Below are 18,723 nucleotides of genomic sequence, written 5' to 3' on the forward strand. Positions count from 1 at the left end.
GAATGAAGTATCTCAGACTTTGGAACGTTGGAATAGCGTGTTCGCTAAGGTGGATCGGTAGTGATCATTTTTAGGATGAGAAAAACCTTGAATGTTGATCACAGCTCAAGGTCGCCTTCATTATAAAGCCGACAATCGACGTGTTTTTCTATGCAATCAGACTAAAGCATGTAAACACCTTAAATTTTGCAAGTTAATCAGTCTCGCTGATGAGCCACTCCGGTGTCAACAGAACTTCCAAGGTATCGAGATATGAGGAACGTGACAGTATTTTCCGTTTTGTTTTTGGGATGCATCGCCCAGCAACTTCGTAAGTCCTCAACCCTTAGTGTACTTTAATTAAGTGCAGCTTCCTACAGCTGCAAGTTTCAAAGTGTGCGATCACTTCGCTCCGGACGTTAACGCGTGCCTAAAGGACGCGATACTCAGCGCACTTGGCCAACTGAAAGATGGTAAGCGACGTCTTCCAGGGTTACCTTGTGAGAGTTCCCATTTCAGGTTTGCCCGAAATCGGTGCGGTCGCACTCGAGCCCTTGCACATCGCGAACATCACGGTCCACAAGTTCGGAAACGAGTTCTCGTTCATCAACGTCATGATCGATCACCTCTCGACGGTTGCGGTCACCGATCTTCAGTAAGAAACGCCGCCAGGACCTCGGGACCGTTCCACTAAAACGATCTTTCAGCTCCGACTTGACCCGCGAGAAATTTTGGCTAGAATTCAACATGACCGCGGATGATATCATCGCGGAGATGGATTACAGCATCAAAGGGAAGCTGTTGATGTTTTCCGTCGACGGTGGCGGAAGAGGAGAGCTTCACATGAGTAAGTTTTTTTTGATCGAGTGGATACAAAAACCTTGAGCAAGCGAGATTAATTATTTCCCAAATTTTCAAAACACAAGGTTATTCGCCGTCCGGGTTACCTTGATACATGTGAAGTTTTGAGCAAAACATCTTAATTTAAGAGTAGGTACTAATTAGCATTTTTATTTAGCATACTGGATTCAATTAAATAGTAAGGCAAATTCTTTTTTTGATATCTTATGGAAATTAGAGCACTCCAGATTTTAGATATCAAAGATAGTAGATACCCACGCTCGGCAGACAGAATTTTTTAGTAACAAACGAAGAATAAACACATTTTTGCATTAAGTAAAAATGTACGACTAAAAAACGAAAACTGTCTTTTCTGTAAAAAAAAATCAGTAAAATCAGTGTTCAATAAATTTTGCGCTACCTGCACAAAGTGACCAAAGTTCCTGCTCAGTAATAACATTAAAACACCCCCAACGATTCGTTGTCTTCAACATTTTCCCCGGAATCTACAATTTCAAGGCGATTTGAAAGCAGTAGCCGTCTATCAACCCATGATCCAGTCGACATCTAACAATTATAATCGGTTTAAGTTTAATTGAACTAAAAACATTCGAAATTCAGGGATAATTTTGGTACCAGAAAAAAATAACTTGCCAGAAGGCGTTTTATTCATTCTATGGGTAAGAAAAATGTCGTAAAACTACTTTGGCTACCAACAGAGCATAATATAGAAAGATACCGTATCTATCAGCAAGAGAAACGTTAGAGAAAGACGTTTGCAAAGCTTGCTTCGGCATATTACCCCGCACGCAGGCTGTTCATTTAGAACAGATTTAAAGCGACCACCAAAACTAAGCACTTTAGTAGCCATAGAAACCGTAAGACCTTCAGATGCCTCAAAAACGCTCTAGAAGTCATATTGGCGCTGGAAAAATCAGATAACGTTGATACGAAAGAGATTTCAAAGACTTTAGATATCTATCAAATCATAGAGACTTAAAATTGCAAATTTCCAAAGTTCAAAATCTTCATAACTTCAAAACTCAAAAAACTGGTGGTCCAGCTAACCCTACGTTCAGTTCTAGTAAATTGTCTTTGCAGAAAACATGGTTATCCAAGCCACGCTGATAGGTGGCGTCACAAGCGACGGCAAATACTATAACCTCGACGATCTCAACCTGAAGCTTTACCCGAAAATGGTCAAATACCGTTTGGAGAACATCGTACCAGGGCAGAAGGAGATAAGCGATCAAATCAACGATGTGCTCAACGACACCTGGGACCTGTTGTGGGATGCCTTCAAAGTGGATTTGGAAGAGATCCTTGACAAGTTTTTCTTGGAGTATGCCAACAATATATTGAAATATGTCCCAATTTCACCCTAGTCTTTTAAGCGCAGTGAAATGTGAAGTAAAATATTAGATTTAGTCATTAAGTTCTTTCTAGTTGACCACATTATGTGCCATTATTAAATTAAAATGTTAAAAACCCAAATGATATTTCTTTTTGTGACATTTAAGATCCTTGAAAACCTTCCACATCATTCCCACTGTACAGATTCATCAGAATCCTCTCAAATCTTCAGCTCCAAAAAATCCATCATCCCTTCGAAACGCTCAGCTTCCCAATAGTCTTCGTAGGATTTAGGTTCCTCCACTAATTTGGAACTTCCGAATATCCTCTGCCCTTAGAGCCCTTCAGATCTTTCCAGCACATCGCATACTTTGCATTCTTAGTGTCCTTTAAAGACTTCCAATCGGTCAGATTCTTCGAATCTTGTAGATGATTAGGATTCTTCCCGTCCAGCAGCACCATCGTATCTTTTACATCAGTTTCTCTGGTTCTTTCAGCATTTCGACTCCTCAGGGCCTTTAGAGATCTTCACTTTCTTCCTTTACGTCTGTCTTCGGACCTTTGGGATATGCTAATTATTCCGTTTTTGAGGTTATTTACGGAAACGTAGATATCGCACCTCAATATCATCGCCACCTTGATAAATCTTTGAACGGCGCCCAACCTTTAGACTTTGACAATGGGACCCTTGTGGTGGTTTCTTGAAGATGGCAATAAAAATTCATCTGCTGAGGGGTAGGAATACCCCCAGTTCTCCCGGTGCAATATTTCTTAGACCAAGAGAATCTGGTAATCATTCTTGCTCAAAAACTTTCATGAGAGTGCTGAAGAATAAACTTTTGATGTAAGGAAATGTTACCGGAGGATCTGGGAGTTACGGAATACCCCTCAGCAAATGAAAGACTTAATGCGTGGAGAGGATTTTAAATCGACCTACAAAAAAGACTCCACAACCCTTTTTTCCTGTAAGCATGTGTACCCTTGTGGTGGTTTCTTAAACATGGCAATAAAAATTCATCTGCTGAGGGGTAGGAATACCCTCCAGTCCTCCCGGTGCTTCGTTCTTTCCAATACTTCTTAGACCAAGAGGATCTGGTAATCCTTCTTGGTCCAAAACTTTCTTGATAGTGCTGAAGAATAAACTTTTGGTGTAAGGAAATGTTACCGGAGGGCGTGGGAAGTACGGGATACCTCTCAGCGAAAGAAAGACTTAAAAAGCGTGGAGAGGATTTTAAGTCGCCCAACAAAAAAGCTTCAACAACTATAAGCATGGGACATTTGTGGTAGTTTCTTGTAGATGGCAATAAAAATTCATCTGCTGAAGGGTAGGAATACCCCCCAGTCCTCCCGGTGCTTCGTTCTTTGCAACACTTCTTAGACCAAGAGGATCTGGTAATCCTTCTTGCTCAAAATCTTTTATGAAAGTGCTGAAGAATAAACTTTTGGTGTAAGGAAATGTTACCGGAGGGCCTGGGAGGTACGGAATACCCCTCAGCAAAAGAAAGACTTAAAACGTGAAGAGGGTTTTAAGTCACCCAGCAAAAAAGACTACAAAACCCTTTTTTTCTATAAGCATAGGTACCCTTGTGGTGGTTTCTTGAAGATGGGGTTAAAAATTCATCTGCTAAGGGGTAGTCAACCCGGTGCTTCGTTCTCTGCAGTACCACTAGGCCAAGAGATCCTGATTGCTCAAAACCTATAATGAGAGTGCTGACGGTTAACCTGTTTGTATAAGAAATTGTTATCGGTTGTTCTAGGGAGTATGGAGCACCCCCCAGCAGATGAGCTTTTATTGCCATCTCTAAAAAACACAATGAAAGTATCGACATTTATAGGAAAAAGGTTATGGAGTCTTCCTTTCGTGCTATCCTTTAATTCCCTCTGGTTGTTCTGATCGTTCTGATTCTCGAGATCCCTTTCGAATTCCCTATCTTGCCGGTTCTTGCCTTACATATTTCAGATATTCATTAAACACTTTCTAGAATATTGAGTTACTTCACAACACCCGGATCGATCAGACCCCTCAGGCCGTGCAGATCTTTCATATTCTGGATATCCCTCATCGTTCTGATTCTCGAGATCCCTTTCGAATTCCCTATCTTGCCGGTTCTTGCCTTACATATTTCAGATATTCATTAAACACTTTCTAGAATATTGAGTTACTTCACAACACCCGGATCGATCAGACCCCTCAGGCCGTGCAGATCTTTCATATTCTGGATATCCCTCAGACTCTTCAGATCTTTAAGCTTCTCGACATTTTTGAAATCTTCGAGATCCTAAGATCATTTACCCTTCTAATTCTTCACATCTTTAAAAATTGATGCGATCTGTCAACTCCCTCAGAGATAGATCATAATGTGGTTCACCTATCTCGAATTGGATTCCTTTAACCCTGATGGTCGTTTTTAACCTTGTTCATCTTTCAAATGGCACAGGTCTTCGGAACGTACGAGAGAATAGAAAAAAAATTGCCGGTGAGGGATACGAAGGACATTCACTGCGTGTAAATTGCTGTTTATCATATACTCGTAATTAACAAAAACTTAATTTCGAATTAATGACGGAATTGAACCAATTTTTTACGACCGAACAAGACCTCCAATTATGTAAATTTTAAGAACAAAAACTTGTTGTTCACGTTCGAAGTATTCCTACAAGAGTAAGTAAATCAGAATCGAGAGAGCAGCGATGAAGGTGATAGCGATTATTGTTGCACTTTCCGCCGTGGCGCTATCAAAAAAGTTGCGTAAGTAACGATCGGTAAAGGGTTAGTGGTGAAACAGTTACAATTTCAGCGGATAACTTCCAAATATGTACTCACTCGGATCCCAAAATTAACGAGTGCCTGAAGAGCGCAATACAAAGTGCCCTAGTCCAATTGCGCGGTGGTTGGTAAGTAAACGCACGCAACCCTCACTGGAATGCTCTTTGTAGGAATAGCCGAAATCGACGCGGTTCCCATTGACCCGATGTTCATACCGAATATCTCGGTTAATAGAAGTCAACTTGCGATTGGTATGGCCAACCTGCGCATCTTTAACATGACCAATTCCGTCATTGAGTCAGTCAAGTAAGGGCGAGGTGTGTAAACCGGGGTATAAAATCACCCCTGTCACCTTGCAGGGCTTCCATAACCAATAAAAGATTTCGTGCTTTGCTGGTCATAAAGTCGGCAGAAGTAAAAGTGACAATGGATTTTTCACTCGTGGGGAAGCTGCTGTTCCTCAATCTTAACAGTGGCGGAAAGGGAGAGATGCTGATGAGTAAGTTGAGCTGTATCCAATACCAACATTGAATTGGGCATGCCCTTTATCACTTGTAGGGTCTTTTTCTAGCAAATTGTTTCAGAAAACGCGGTAATAGGAATAAGCTTGAACGGTGGACTGACGAATGACCGCCAACATTACATGCTCAACACTTTCGCATTCAAACTTAATCCAGAATCGATGACGTTCTACTTGGATGGATTATTCGGTGGGCAGAAGGCAATCAACGACGAGGTCCTGAAAGTGCTCAATGAAAATTGGAACGTCCTCTTCAAGGAAATTCAATTGGATTTGGAAGATACGCTGTCAAACATTTTTATGGATTACTCAAACAACATCTTTAAATATGTACCAGTATGATACGTACTTGAATAAACCATTCTCGGTTTTTTATGAATTCATTGGGAAAAGCTAAAGATGATGTTTTTAGGTTAGGGTGTTTTACATAATGCATGTGTACATTATTTATAGATGAGCAGAATTTTATCCATGCATCATTTACATTCTGGTGTCCATGCTAATCGGTGGTAGATACGGAAAAGGCGGTCGACACAACAAAGGCTCACCATGGAATATGCGAGAGGTGCCCCTTCCCCTCTCGGGTGTAAAAGGCGGCCCATGGATGATGCGAGAGGTGCTCCTTCCCCTCTTGAATGTACAAGGCGATCGGTACTACAAATTTACAACAGAATCTTCAAGAATAAATAAGGAATGAAGAATAATAAGGAAATGTGTACACTACTTTGCTACCAGGAAGTAAACAGCACAGATAGTAAAAAAAGACGAGCTGTTAACAGGAACCAAACAAACCCTCAACCTCAAAGATACTCTGTTCCTTCCTGGATGCAATGGGAATACTAAGAGTAGGGGGCAGATTAATAAATTCACCCTCCAGGTCGACGAAGAATGCTCAAACCAGATCCCTTCATGACGGAAACCAACTCACAATCCCATTGGTGCATACTGCTAGCCAGGAATTTGGTCAGCACGCCATGAAGGCAGAAGCTCCATGCTCTTTACTTCGTACCCTTTACGGATAGTGTTGCCAAATGACTTTTTGAAGGAATTATTAAGAGATGTCTCTTGTGGCGACATGCAGGGTGAAATCAGGTCGGCTGGATTATCCTCTGACTTAACATGGTTCCAAATGGTTTTGATCACGGAGTGAATATCGCTAATTCTGTTCCTCAGGAAATTGTTGGATTATTCGGGGAGTTCCAATGATTGAAACCCTGCCTCTAGGAAGCCGAAGAACTGTTCAAATGGTGCTTGCAGGGTGTTTTCGAAGGCAATCAGCAGCAACCACCTGTTCACATACGATGTGCATCACCATATGTCCCCCATGACTCGGTTTGTGCACCCATGTTAATTGCACGGAAGCTGCCGGTAACGGTGTCATGGAAGTTCCTCTGGAGAGTTTGGTGCTGTAGTAGATTCGTTTTCAAGTGTTACATTTTGTCCACGTCGGTTAATCGCTTGTGGGAGTGCACCATTTTGTGGCACAGGTCATGGAAGCTGGTCCATGTCGCGTAGTCGCCCTCAAATTGTGGTATCTGTATCCGTGGGAGAGGAACCCTTTCGTTTTCTTTTTTTACTTCTGATTCCCTCTCACGTAACGATAAGTCTCAAGTGTAAAAGACGGTCGATATGGAAAAAGCGAACCACACGAAAACGATCGTAGGTACGAGAAAGGCGGTCGATGCGAAAAGCGGGGACCACGAAAGATGCGAGAGTTTCCCCTTCCCCTCTCTGGTGTACAATCAGGTCGGAAAAGGTCAAATGTAACCCTATCTACGACGTTCGTCTTCTTTAAAGCATTTGATTGGTAGGGCGCCAATGAAGCAAAGAATTAACGACTAAAGATGGCCGTGAGCGTTAATAAGAAACCATTTTGTAGGCGAATAAAAAGGATTAGTTTTGGAAAGATTCATAGTTAACGACGCAGCGAGACCAAATACTGCAAAATTCTCCTATATATGCCGTGTGTCATCAATATAATAGCATAGCCCGCGTTGTTGACTTTAGTATATTATTAGATTCCGTTAATTAACTAAAATAATAATTGTTAATTTTTTTTCATTCTCACTTATTTCATGCTCAAAGTTTTTTTTTCAGCTATTATGCGCACTACATGTATATATCTACCTAATATTGTCATAGTTTATGGAACTATTCTGTTTGGACAATAAATTACTATTATTATTTAGAGTAGAACCGATTAAGGGCCTGTGCTATTTATTACACCATAGACGGAGTTATTGTGGAACCAGGAAACGTTAAAACCTCGTTTTTCATGTCGTGTTCGGTCAAGGACAGATTAATTAAACGCGCGGGGTAATTTTTTACAAAAAAATTCACGTGTCGCCGTTGGAATTATACTTAATTGTTAACTCCGCAATTAATAAGTTCCCGCAGTATTAATTATTAATTAAGTAAGTGCGATGGTGCTTTCTCGCAAATTATCGCATAAGTTTTTGTGGAAGAACATAGCACGGGGGGGAGGGGAGGGAGTACACTGTAACGGGATCCCGCGAAGGGTATTTTCTTTATTTCGAATTTTTTCAAAATCGCTCGTTATTATGCCTCATCCAGTAGTTTGAAGTACCAGGCGTACCACTCTCTAGCTTTGGACCCGTGTTGCGAGACACCTTTGGGTGTTTACGAAGTTTCGGAGAAGTAAGTCAGGAAGAATATTGAAGGTCCTAGCACCGAGGCGATTTAGTTGTCATTAAATTTAAAAAATGTCAAGTTTGTGAAGTGTTTTTCCAAACAAATTTTGGTTGCGATGATGTCGGGAATTTATATGGGTGATTGAGGTCAACGAAAATGTGTAATTTCTATCTATTTATTGTGTATGCGCTTTTGTTCTTCCAGTCTCAGGTTTCACATCCGTAATGTGGTACATTAAATTTCATTTTTGAATCAGCATGAGATAAGCTCGTACCGTGGGAAACTGGTTAACTTGAATTTTTTGAATGATTAACGACCTTCAGAACCATCTGAGATTGGTAGTAAAAAAGACACTAACCAATAAAGAATCGCCATTTATGGGCGTAAAAAGTTTATTCAGAAATTGAAGAGGAGATCGAATCTCTCAACGAGCGAGGAGAGATCGCAATCCATTTCATTAAAAAGGGGAATTCAAGATATTTCTTTTTTTCGGTATGAAGACAATTATATTTTTCGAACAAGGGCAGTTGGAGAAGAGTAAAGTTGTATAAAATCCGTCTCGTCGAGTTATTAACCGCAAAAGTTGCGTTTTAATATATACAAAGACTTACTATTGTGTGATAAACCAAAGAGGAAACTTAAAACTCTGAAGTGTTGCAAACCTAAATAAATAAAGACTAAAATGTGCTGATCAAACGGGTTTATCGTTACGCGTTACAGAAAACTTTGCGTCGACGTGGCGTATTAACAAAATCGCGAGAATTAAATCCTATAAAGTAGCGAAATTATAACTAGAGAACTTAGGTCACTCGGTCCCATTGTTTGAGACCTCATTATAATCTGCTTACTAAGTAATTTGAGCAGACAATCTTAAACCTACAATTAACCTATTGTACTCCCCTGAATTGGGATCCGCATTTTTGTAAAAAAAAAGGTTTCACGCAAAGAATCGAACCCGAGCCGCCCGGTTGCAAGCCAAGTTTCCTTGCCACTAGACCATTACGGCACACATTCAGTCGTTGTTAAAGTGAGTAGCTGTGGGAATAATGTGTGTCTGGCGACAGGAAAGAACCGAGACGGAATTGAATGGTACCAATGAGATTGAGGGGGAGTGGGGTTACATTTACACTTTGTTAATTAGCTACTTAGTTTTTTTTTTATTAAAAACTACACGTAAATGTCAATACACGAGGTACTATCGATTTATTGTGGAAACAAGACATCAACACCAAACCGTTGAAATATCTGGTTGGCGATTGTCTTAAAGGAGTTAGCATAGCCTATTTCGTAACCCCGCTTGTCCGTCTCTAAAACGTATTCAGTATTATCGACAACAAACTTGGTCAACCTTTTGGCCCGCTCAGTTTCGTTACTGAGAATCTCAACTCCAAAATCCTTAATACGGGTTAGAGTCATATCCGAGTCTGTAATATTTATTATCTTGGTTCCTTCACTTTCAATAACAGAACCCACCAATTGGACCCATAAGTCGATATCCCCTAGAACTGAGAGTGAGACGAGTTAAGTTTCGACTTACTCACAGTAGCTGTACGACAGGAATCCCTGACTGCTTAAATCGTCACCGTCAACTATCGCGTTGTCGAACTTGTAACTCATTCGGGCTACAATTGCCTGGTTGTGACCGAACATTTCCAGGGAAAAATTACGTTCGTCCAAATGTAATCTGAAATTTTTGACCTTTATTATTAGGTCTACCACCCAATCACCCACGTTAGGTTTTCTATCGTGGAGAACGGAAAGTTGTACACTCTGGCGTTTTGGAACTGCTGGGTAAAAGCGAGCGGCGGACTCCCAGGCGCTTCCCAAGAACCCATCTTTATCGGCTGAATGGACTCGATTCCGTACCTGGGGAGACCTGCATAGAAATTCAGTTTAGGTACTCATTTCGGCTTCCGATAGTACTCTCGTACCATTCTCCAAGAGTTGCAGTGCGCCATTAATGGCATCCTTCAGGCAGTTGTTGAAATTAGCATCGGATCGTTTGCAAACCTGAAACGGAACTGAAAGTGCGTTTAATCCTGAACCTTGAAAGCAAATGATTGATTACCTGAGGATGCGGACGTAAAGCTGAATACAAAAGCAATGACGATGGCAATGCCCATAGCGTTTTGGAAGGATGAGACGAGCTGCGTTGTTGCTCACTTTATACATACACGCACCAAATTATACTGTAAACCCATACATAAACGACAATTTGAAATATAGATAATAGATATGGTAATTGGAGAATTAGTACCATTGAATCATGGAATGTCAGTTATTTACTAGAACTAGGTAAACAAGAAGATTTGAATAAATTCATTCCCAAACTGATTTTTTGGTAGTATCATTCATTGTTGGTATGCGGATAAAATTGGACGAAGGACAGGTCCCTGATCCTTTACAGACGCACATATGAGAAAAATGGAAAAAATTGCGTTTCAAAATTCTATTCGTCATAACATCTAGAAGGCCATAGCGCGTATTGAAATACAAAAACACAAATTCTGTTTAAGTACCTTATTTACAAGGGGTCTATAACTACCCTTCGAGCAGTTCTAATTCGGGCAGTGTGGAACACCGTAAACTTTAGTAATGGTGGAGTGGAACCAAAAATAGATGTAGCTTAACCCTAATCAATTAAACGTTAATCTCTGCTTCCAAATTATGCGAACTATATTTTGTAAGAACGATTAAACCAAAACCATTACTACGTGAGATTTTCAGAAATAGAGAAAATATGTAAAATTAGGACCCTTTTACACTATACATTTAGCAATAAATTTAATTATTTATTTATTTTTTAGAGCACAATATGCTTCATCTGAGACTTCTAACCATAAGAGGGTGTGAATGTGATCCCGCTCTCTCAAGGAGTCGATATTTCCGGATCAGATGTCGTGTTATCCCTAGAAATAAAGAAAATAGGTTAAATTAGGACCTTTTCACACTATACAATTAGCAATTTATTTATTTATTTATTTTTTAGAGCACGATATGCTTCTTCTTAGACTTCTGCCCATAAGAGGGTGTGAATGTGATCCGGCTCTCTCAAAGGGTGGATATTTTCACATCAGATGTCGTGTAATCCCTAGAAATAGAGAAAATATGTTAAATTAGAACCCTTTCACACTATACAATTAGCAATTTAATTATTTATTTATTTTTTTGAGCACGATATGCTTCATCTGAGACTTCTAATATAAGAGGGTGTGAATGTGTTCTCGCTCTCTCAAGGGGTGGATATTTCCCCATCAGATGTCGTGTTATCCCTAGAAATAGAGAAAATATGTAAAATTAGGACTCTTTCACACTATACAGTTAGCAATTTAATTATTTATTTATTTTTTAGAGCACGATATGCTTCTTCTGAGACTTCTACCCATAAGAGGGTGTGAATGTGATCCGGCTCTCTCAAAGGGTGGATATTTTCACATCAGATGTCGTGTAATCCCTAGAAATAGAAAAAATATGTTAAATTAGGAACCTTTCACACTATACAATTAGCAATTTAATTATTTATTTATTTTTTAGAGCACGATATGCTTCTTCTGAGACTTCTACCCATAAGAGGGTGTGAATGTGATCCGGCTCTCTCAAAGGGTGGATATTTTCACATCAGATGTCGTGTAATCCTAGAAATAGAAAAATATGTTAAATTAGGACCTTTACTATACAATTAGAAATTTATTTATTTATTTATTTTTTTGAGCACGATATGCTTCATCTGAGACTTCTAACCATTCATAAGAGGATGTGAATGTGATCCCGCTCCCTCAAGGGGTGGATATATCTGGATCAGATGACGTGTTATCCCTAGAAATAGAGAAAATATGTTAAATTAGGACCCTTTCCCTAGAAATAGAGAAAATATGTTAAATTAGGACCCTTTCACACTATACAATTAGCATTTTAATTAATTATTTATTTTTTTGAGCACGATGATCTTCATGTGAGACTTCTAACCATAAGAGGGTGTGAATGTGATCCTGCTCTCCCAAGGGGTGGATATTTCCACATCAGATGTCGTGTAATCCCTAGAAATAGAGAAAATATGTTAAATTAGGACCTTTACTATACAATTAGAAATTTATTTATTTATTTATTTTTTTGAGCACGATATGCTTCATCTGAGACTTCTAACCATTCATAAGAGGATGTGAATGTGATCCCGCTCCCTCAAGGGGTGGATATATCTGGATCAGATGACGTGTTATCCCTAGAAATAGAGAAAATATGTTAAATTAGGACCCTTTCACACTATACAATTAACAATTTAATTATTTATTTATTTTTTAGAGCACGATATGCTTCTTCTGAGACTTCTACCCTTAGGAGGGTGTGAATGTGATCCGGCTCTCTCAAAGGGTGGATATTTTCACATCAGATGTCGTGTAATCCCTAGAAATAGAAAAAATATGTTAAATTAGGAACCTTTCACACTATACAATTAGCAATTTAATTATTTATTTATTTTTTAGAGCACGATATGCTTCTTCTGAGACTTCTACCCTTAGGAGGGTGTGAATGTGATCCCGCTCTCTCAAGGGGTGGATATTTTCACATGAGACGTCGTGTAATCCCTAGAAATAGAGAAAATAGAAATAGAGAAAATATGTTAAATTAGGACCCTTTCACACTATACAATTAGCATTTTAATTAATTATTTATTTTTTTGAGCACGATGATCTTCATGTGAGACTTCTAACCATAAGAGGGTGTGAATGTGATCCTGCTCTCCCAAGGGGTGGATATTTCCACATCAGATGTCGTGTAATCCCTAGAAATAGAGAAAATATGTTAAATTAGGACCTTTACTATACAATTAGAAATTTATTTATTTATTTATTTTTTTGAGCACGATATGCTTCATCTGAGACTTCTAACCATTCATAAGAGGATGTGAATGTGATCCCGCTCCCTCAAGGGGTGGATATATCTGGATCAGATGACGTGTTATCCCTAGAAATAGAGAAAATATGTTAAATTAGGACCCTTTCACACTATACAATTAACAATTTAATTATTTATTTATTTTTTAGAGCACGATATGCTTCTTCTGAGACTTCTACCCTTAGGAGGGTGTGAATGTGATCCCGCTCTCTCAAGGGGTGGATATTTTCACATGAGACGTCGTGTAATCCCTAGAAATAGAGAAAATATGTTAAATTAGGACCCTTTCACACTATACAATTAGCATTTTAATTAATTATTTATTTTTTTGAGCACGATGATCTTCATGTGAGACTTCTAACCATAAGAGGGTGTGAATGTGATCCTGCTCTCCCAAGGGGTGGATATTTCCACATCAGATGTCGTGTAATCCCTAGAAATAGAGAAAATATGTTAAATTAGGACCTTTACTATACAATTAGAAATTTATTTATTTATTTATTTTTTTGAGCACGATATGCTTCATCTGAGACTTCTAACCATTCATAAGAGGATGTGAATGTGATCCCGCTCCCTCAAGGGGTGGATATATCTGGATCAGATGACGTGTTATCCCTAGAAATAAAGAAAATATGTAAAAATTGAGATCAAGGGTCAAGTTCTAACTTAATTTAAACCTACCTTTTCGCACTATACGGTTAACAATTTATTTATTTATTTTATTTTTTAGAGCACGATAATCTTCATCTGAGACTACCAACCATAAGAGGGTGTGAATGTGATCCCGCTCTCTCAAAGGGTGGATATTTCCACATCAGATGTCGTGTTATCCCTAGAAATAGAGAAAATATGTTAAATTAGGACCTTTACTATACAATTAGAAATTTATTTATTTATTTTTTTTTTTGAGCACGATATGCTTCATCTGAGACTTCTAACCATTCATAAGAGGATGTGAATGTGATCCCGCTCCCTCAAGGGGTGGATATATCTGGATCAGATGACGTGTTATCCCTAGAAATAAAGAAAATATGTAAAAATTGAGATCAAGGGTCAAGTTCTAACTTAATTGAAACCTACCTTTTCGCACTATACGGTTAGCAATTTATTTATTTATTTTATTTTTTAGAGCACGATAATCTTCATCTGAGACTTCTAACCATAAGGGGGTGTGAATGTGATCCCGCTCTCTCAAAGGGTGGATATATCCGGATCAGATGTCGTGTTATCCCTAGAAATAAAGAAAATATGTAAAATTGAGATCAAGCGTCAAGTTTTAACTTATATTAAACCTACCCTTTCGCACTATACAGTTACCAATTAATTAATTTTTTTAGAGCACAATATGCTTCATCTGACATTTCTAACCATAAGAGGGTGTGAATGTTATCCTGCTCCCCCAAGGGGTGGCTATTTCCAGATCAGATGTCGTGTTATCCCTAGAAATAAAGAAAATAGGTAAAATTAGGACAAAGGGTCTAGTTCCAACTTAATTTAAAGCTACCCTTTCGCACATAGTTAGCAATCTATTTATTTATTTATTATTAAGAGCACGATATGGTTCATCTGAGTCGTCTAACCATAAGAGGGTGTGAATGAGATCCCGTCCACTCAAGGGGTGCATATTTCCAGATTAGATGTGTCCCTAGAAATAAAGAAAATATGTAAAATTGAGACCAAAGGTCAATAATTTCTAACTTAATTTTAAACCTACCCTTTCGCACAACACAGTTAGCAATTAATTTATTTATTTTTTTTAGAGCACGGTATGTTTCAGCTGAGACTTCTACCTGCAAGAGGGTGTGACTGAGATTCCGCTCTCTCAAGGGGTGGAAATTTGCAGATCACATGTCGTGTTATACCTAGAAATAAAGGAAATTTTGGTTTTCAGTTAGTGAATTGATTATTTTATGTGCACCCTTAAACTTTATTTAAATTCACAGAAATTCTCTTGAAATGTTATTCGTTTCGGGTCATTAATTTCTTGTGAAAACTTGCACGACCCAAAGCATCTATGGGAACGAATTTATTTAGATCTGTTTGTTTGCTTGTTTCCAAGTGTGTGTTATTAATTGGCATGTATCATGATTGAATGGCACATTACAACCAGTTATAAGAAAAACGATTACTCCAATCTGTGCATTCCGTTGCATAAAAACAAGTTGCCCTTGTGATGTATGATTAATTTAAATTTCAAATGTATTCCTGTGACTTTTTCAGAAAACTATGTGGCGTAATGCAAAGATGCAAGACACAGATCCGTAAAACGTTTCAATGGAGCCACAAAGACATTAGAAGAAAGAGAAACCACCGCAAAGATAAATACTGTCAAGACAAAACACTAAGACCTTCCAGATAGATGCGAATTGAAGAAAGTAATGGTTATCAAGAGAAAACACTTGCATCCAATTAACTCGACGGCAAAGAACTACAACTACGTGACCAAAATCAAATAAAAGAAGAAGAAGGAACCTCTGAAACTGTAAAAAAATGTCAAAAATGTCAAATCGAAACCATGTCAGTTAGACAGAGTATCACATTGACAAAGTCATACTGATTTTTTATAAGGAATTCGAAAATGCCATCAGAAAAGATAGTGCCATTTGAAATAATAAAGTTCCGGTACCGTTCTGATACAACCGGCCATTTTGAAAATATTTTTAAATGATTCATTTTGATCGATTATTAAAAAAAGGTAATGGCTCCCGAATCGAAATTCGTGAAATACTTCTAATGGTCCAATTAAAAACACCACCCTGTATAGTAGAGACATAGATAATCATTGAACGGGCTTTACACACAAAGATGGTTGCAGAGTCTTGTTCAGACTCTCGATAAACACGATAAGATTTCTCGCGCGATTCGGGCGTTGTGTGTTGAAATCAACAGATCCTTTTTTTGGATGGGCCGTACATATCGGTGTATTCGTAATAAAAAAATGCATGCAGTATGTAATTTTTCTACGGGTTGACGATGATTCCTCTGTAACGAAACGTTGTATTGAAAATCTCTCAACCATGTCTTGTAGAGATCAAAAAGTGGCAATGAAGTGTTTCGTTTTGTATCTGTTCAAATAACATCATTTTTTTTGTATGGGTGTGAAGTTACCAGTTTCGTCAAGCAGAAAAGAAGACAATGGTGTCGCGTAGTGTCTCCTTTACGAGCATGTTATCAGTCTTATTAATTAGAAAGTGCGAATGGCGCAAGTGAATAAGGCTTATTTGTGTTTTACATTATGACGTTATACGGTTATCTCTTCCAACGTTTCCGATTGTTACAAGGATGGCGAAATCTGTGACTTTTTTTACTTGCTCTAAAGCAATGCTAATTTTTGACACAAAAAATGCGTCATGCAAAAACATCCCTCCATTTAACTTGCAAATAAAGCACTTTGCATAAAATGACAACCTGTTTCAAGGTGTAAACAAACTAATTATAAAAACACATATAGCTTTTTTTGGACACCATTTCGAAAGGTAATGCATTCAAATTTGTTTATTTAACTAAAAATTCAATGAATGTGAATTTATAATTTTACATAAACTATTTTCCGCAGGTTTTAATGGGTTGTTTGTTTATGGTTGCCTTTAGTGAGGGACATAGTCCATCAGCCTATGTCAGAATGTGTTTATATGGTTGGCTTCCAACTACTACCTGCGGTTGAACCGGTCTAGCCCAAGACCATGCAGGATAACAGGAAAACATACACGTTCTTGAATAATGGTGTATTTGTTGATTTTTACAACGTGCTAATACGACGGTATCTGAATGCTTGCGCTGACCAGTAGCAGAATGTTACTTGGGAAAGAGGGAATCGAAGGAAAACTTGGATAACACGTCGTTGGCGACGTCTTTGAAGATGTTAGCGTAGGCCTTTTCGTAGACATCCTTTTCTTTGGCGACGAGGTACTGAGCGTTGTTATGGTAAAACTTGCTCAGCTTCGCCACGCGCTCGGTGTCTTTACCGCGGAACTCGGTGAAGAACCTCTCCATGCTTATTACGTTCATGTCTACATTTGTTATGTTGATCTTCTTATCCCCACCGATGGTCACCTCGGTTCCTGTGAAGTTGAGCTGAAACTCCATTTCGTCTAGAAGTGAATGTCAGAAAGGGACAAAACGGATTTGCGCATCACTCACTGTAAATATACGTAAGGTCTCCCGAACAGCTCAAGTCCTCACCGTCGATGATTGCGCCGTCGAACTCAAATTCGGTTTCGTAGGACACGTTGTGGTTGTGCGCCGTAAATCCGATGAAAATGTTGGGGTCGTCAATGTTGATGCTAAAACTGAAAAGGTGAACTGGCGCAAGTGACAGGGTTGACTTACCTCAGATCCTCTATTTTGGTCAGCGGGTAATTGTAAAACTTGGAGTTGCGAAACTTCTGATCGTAGACCAGAGGAGGTCTCGCCGGAACCATCCACGATTCCACCGATATTGGCTGGATCGAGGGAATTCCGTACTCGGGAAGCCCTAAAACTCGACTATTAGCACCGGGTCTTTCACAAACCTGAGTCCAAACCATTTTCGAGTAGGATCAGCGCGTTCTCGATGGCAGGTTTCAGACATTCCGCTAATTTGGGGTCGGTTCGTTTGCACACTTGGAACGGAACTGAAAAACAGAATTAACCATTGGCGAAACCGCTTCGAAACCTACCCGCAGCCGAACTCAATTGGAAGATCGCTGCAAAAAGGCATGTGTAGCTTAGGATTGTGGACATGTTTACTGTGCGCTCAAAGAGGCCCGGTACATCTTTATACGTTGCCAAACCAGAGGTAATTGCGCATTGTTCTATGCAGAAAATTTCTCAAGACTGTGCGAAAGTACTTGTTTGAAAGTGTGAATTATGGGAGGACGATGCTAATTAAGAACGTCATAATGATGACATTTGCGTCACCAAATTCTGCCCCCAAGTGAAGGTCCCTGGATCAAAATCATTGTAGGCTCCAAATTCCAAAATATTTTCCAAACGGCACATCTTCAGCGATTTAATTTATTTAATTTAATCATAGATCTTTACACGAGTTTGAGAAGTTATATGCGAGTTTCGAGCGTTTCAAAAAAGCTTTCCCTTTTAATGGTGGTGTCTCGAAGAGTAAGTGTATAATATACAAGACGATAAAGAGATATTGTAACCACTGAGTTAATCAACTTTCACCAGATGGTTAGTTTCCCTGTCTCATACGAGATTTTATTTTATATCAGAAGCCATATAAATCATTGTAAGGCTTCTGGCAAATCTGAATTTAATTTAGACGTCTGAACGTCATTTAATATCGTGCTCCGCGTCCCATTTGAAATAAGAATGCATAAACATCTGTTTTACGTCATATACCTTTGCGGTAAAAGTGATCACTGTATCTACTCTCGCGGACAAAGAGGCACTTATTGGTTTTTTTTAAGTTTCCAGGCATGTTTTTTGAGATATGGACCCTCCCCCTCCATGGTACCAACGAGTAATGATACGAAAAAAATGTGGTAGACACAGGCGATTGAACCACCATTTAAAATATCCCACTATATTGGATTAAATGTGCATCAATATCGATGTTGTTGAATTTTTTATCTGAAATAGTGTGATGTTTCAATTAATCTCAAACCTTTTTGAGTCTTTTTTTATCCCTGTGCCTTCTGTAGCCTACTTGCTCATCTGGTCTTCCAGTCGTCGTGAATGTTCCTGAACTTTTCTGAACTTTGGTGTCATCTTTGGCGATATT

At 38.9% G+C, this 18,723-nt stretch overlaps 4 protein-coding genes and 1 long non-coding RNA gene across 7 annotated transcripts; 2 read left to right on the forward strand and 3 right to left on the reverse strand.

Annotated features, from left to right (window-relative positions):
* The first annotated feature begins 172 nt into the window (after positions 1-172).
* Positions 173-2,313, forward strand: LOC116168800. Its single transcript, XM_031484790.1, has 5 exons — positions 173-310; positions 360-452; positions 499-634; positions 687-826; positions 1,921-2,313. The coding sequence occupies exons 1-5, from the start codon at positions 253-255 to the stop codon at positions 2,202-2,204; spliced, it is 711 nt and encodes a 236-aa protein (XP_031340650.1). The 5' UTR covers positions 173-252; the 3' UTR covers positions 2,205-2,313.
* Positions 2,314-4,348: 2,035 nt separating this feature from the next.
* LOC116169297 lies at positions 4,349-5,842 on the forward strand. Its single transcript, XM_031485357.1, has 5 exons — positions 4,349-4,921; positions 4,971-5,063; positions 5,110-5,245; positions 5,299-5,438; positions 5,524-5,842. Exons 1-5 carry the CDS (start codon positions 4,864-4,866, stop codon positions 5,799-5,801), a joined length of 705 nt encoding a protein of 234 aa, XP_031341217.1. The 5' UTR covers positions 4,349-4,863; the 3' UTR covers positions 5,802-5,842.
* A 3,465-nt stretch (positions 5,843-9,307) lies between these two features.
* Positions 9,308-12,562, reverse strand: LOC116169619. The gene is made up of 6 exons (XM_031485762.1): positions 12,546-12,562; positions 10,180-11,960; positions 10,043-10,132; positions 9,843-9,987; positions 9,653-9,795; positions 9,308-9,610 (listed from the first exon to the last, which is right to left on the reverse strand). The coding sequence occupies exons 2-6, from the start codon at positions 10,232-10,234 to the stop codon at positions 9,315-9,317; spliced, it is 729 nt and encodes a 242-aa protein (XP_031341622.1). The 5' UTR covers positions 10,235-11,960; positions 12,546-12,562; the 3' UTR covers positions 9,308-9,314.
* Positions 12,563-12,719: 157 nt separating this feature from the next.
* LOC116169620 lies at positions 12,720-15,310 on the reverse strand. Of its 3 annotated transcripts, none has more exons than XR_004145012.1 (5): positions 14,923-15,310; positions 14,301-14,866; positions 14,085-14,235; positions 13,686-14,018; positions 12,720-13,619 (listed from the first exon to the last, which is right to left on the reverse strand). It is a non-coding gene; the product is annotated as an uncharacterized LOC116169620 (long non-coding RNA). The 3 variants fall into 3 exon arrangements; XR_004145011.1 differs by having other exon boundaries at positions 14,301-14,649; positions 14,719-15,310; XR_004145010.1 differs by having other exon boundaries at positions 14,301-15,310.
* Positions 15,311-16,717: 1,407 nt separating this feature from the next.
* On the reverse strand, positions 16,718-17,797 carry LOC116168961. The gene is made up of 5 exons (XM_031484990.1): positions 17,663-17,797; positions 17,528-17,617; positions 17,334-17,478; positions 17,145-17,287; positions 16,718-17,095 (listed from the first exon to the last, which is right to left on the reverse strand). Exons 1-5 carry the CDS (start codon positions 17,724-17,726, stop codon positions 16,800-16,802), a joined length of 738 nt encoding a protein of 245 aa, XP_031340850.1. The 5' UTR covers positions 17,727-17,797; the 3' UTR covers positions 16,718-16,799.
* Between the last annotated feature and the right edge of the window lie 926 nt (positions 17,798-18,723).

This window comes from Photinus pyralis, unplaced genomic scaffold (assembly GCF_008802855.1).
Source record: "Photinus pyralis isolate 1611_PpyrPB1 unplaced genomic scaffold, Ppyr1.3 Ppyr1.4_LG4, whole genome shotgun sequence".
Classification (NCBI taxonomy): domain Eukaryota; kingdom Metazoa; phylum Arthropoda; class Insecta; order Coleoptera; family Lampyridae; genus Photinus; species Photinus pyralis.

Excerpts from the sequence above, each read along its gene's own strand:
- LOC116168800 (XM_031484790.1), top strand. The coding sequence starts at position 253 with ATGAGGAACGTGACAGTATTTTCCGTTTTGTTTTTGGGATGCATCGCC. Across the intron at positions 311-359 it reads ATGCATCGCCCAGCAACTTC|CTGCAAGTTTCAAAGTGTGC; the intron begins GTAAGTCCTCAA and ends AGCTTCCTACAG. Across the intron at positions 635-686 it reads GTTGCGGTCACCGATCTTCA|CTCCGACTTGACCCGCGAGA; the intron begins GTAAGAAACGCC and ends ACGATCTTTCAG.
- LOC116169297 (XM_031485357.1), top strand. The coding sequence starts at position 4,864 with ATGAAGGTGATAGCGATTATTGTTGCACTTTCCGCCGTGGCGCTATCA. Across the intron at positions 4,922-4,970 it reads GGCGCTATCAAAAAAGTTGC|CGGATAACTTCCAAATATGT; the intron begins GTAAGTAACGAT and ends TTACAATTTCAG. Across the intron at positions 5,064-5,109 it reads CCTAGTCCAATTGCGCGGTG|GAATAGCCGAAATCGACGCG; the intron begins GTTGGTAAGTAA and ends TGCTCTTTGTAG.
- LOC116169619 (XM_031485762.1), bottom strand. The coding sequence starts at position 10,234 with ATGGGCATTGCCATCGTCATTGCTTTTGTATTCAGCTTTACGTCCGCA. Across the intron at positions 9,796-9,842 it reads TCCACGATAGAAAACCTAAC|ATTACATTTGGACGAACGTA; the intron begins GTGGGTGATTGG and ends CAAAAATTTCAG. Across the intron at positions 9,611-9,652 it reads ATTCCTGTCGTACAGCTACT|GGGATATCGACTTATGGGTC; the intron begins GTGAGTAAGTCG and ends TCTCAGTTCTAG.
- LOC116168961 (XM_031484990.1), bottom strand. The coding sequence starts at position 17,726 with ATGTCCACAATCCTAAGCTACACATGCCTTTTTGCAGCGATCTTCCAA. Across the intron at positions 17,479-17,527 it reads GCTGATCCTACTCGAAAATG|GGCTTCCCGAGTACGGAATT; the intron begins GTTTGGACTCAG and ends GTCGAGTTTTAG. Across the intron at positions 17,096-17,144 it reads AGACCTTACGTATATTTACA|ACGAAATGGAGTTTCAGCTC; the intron begins GTGAGTGATGCG and ends ATTCACTTCTAG.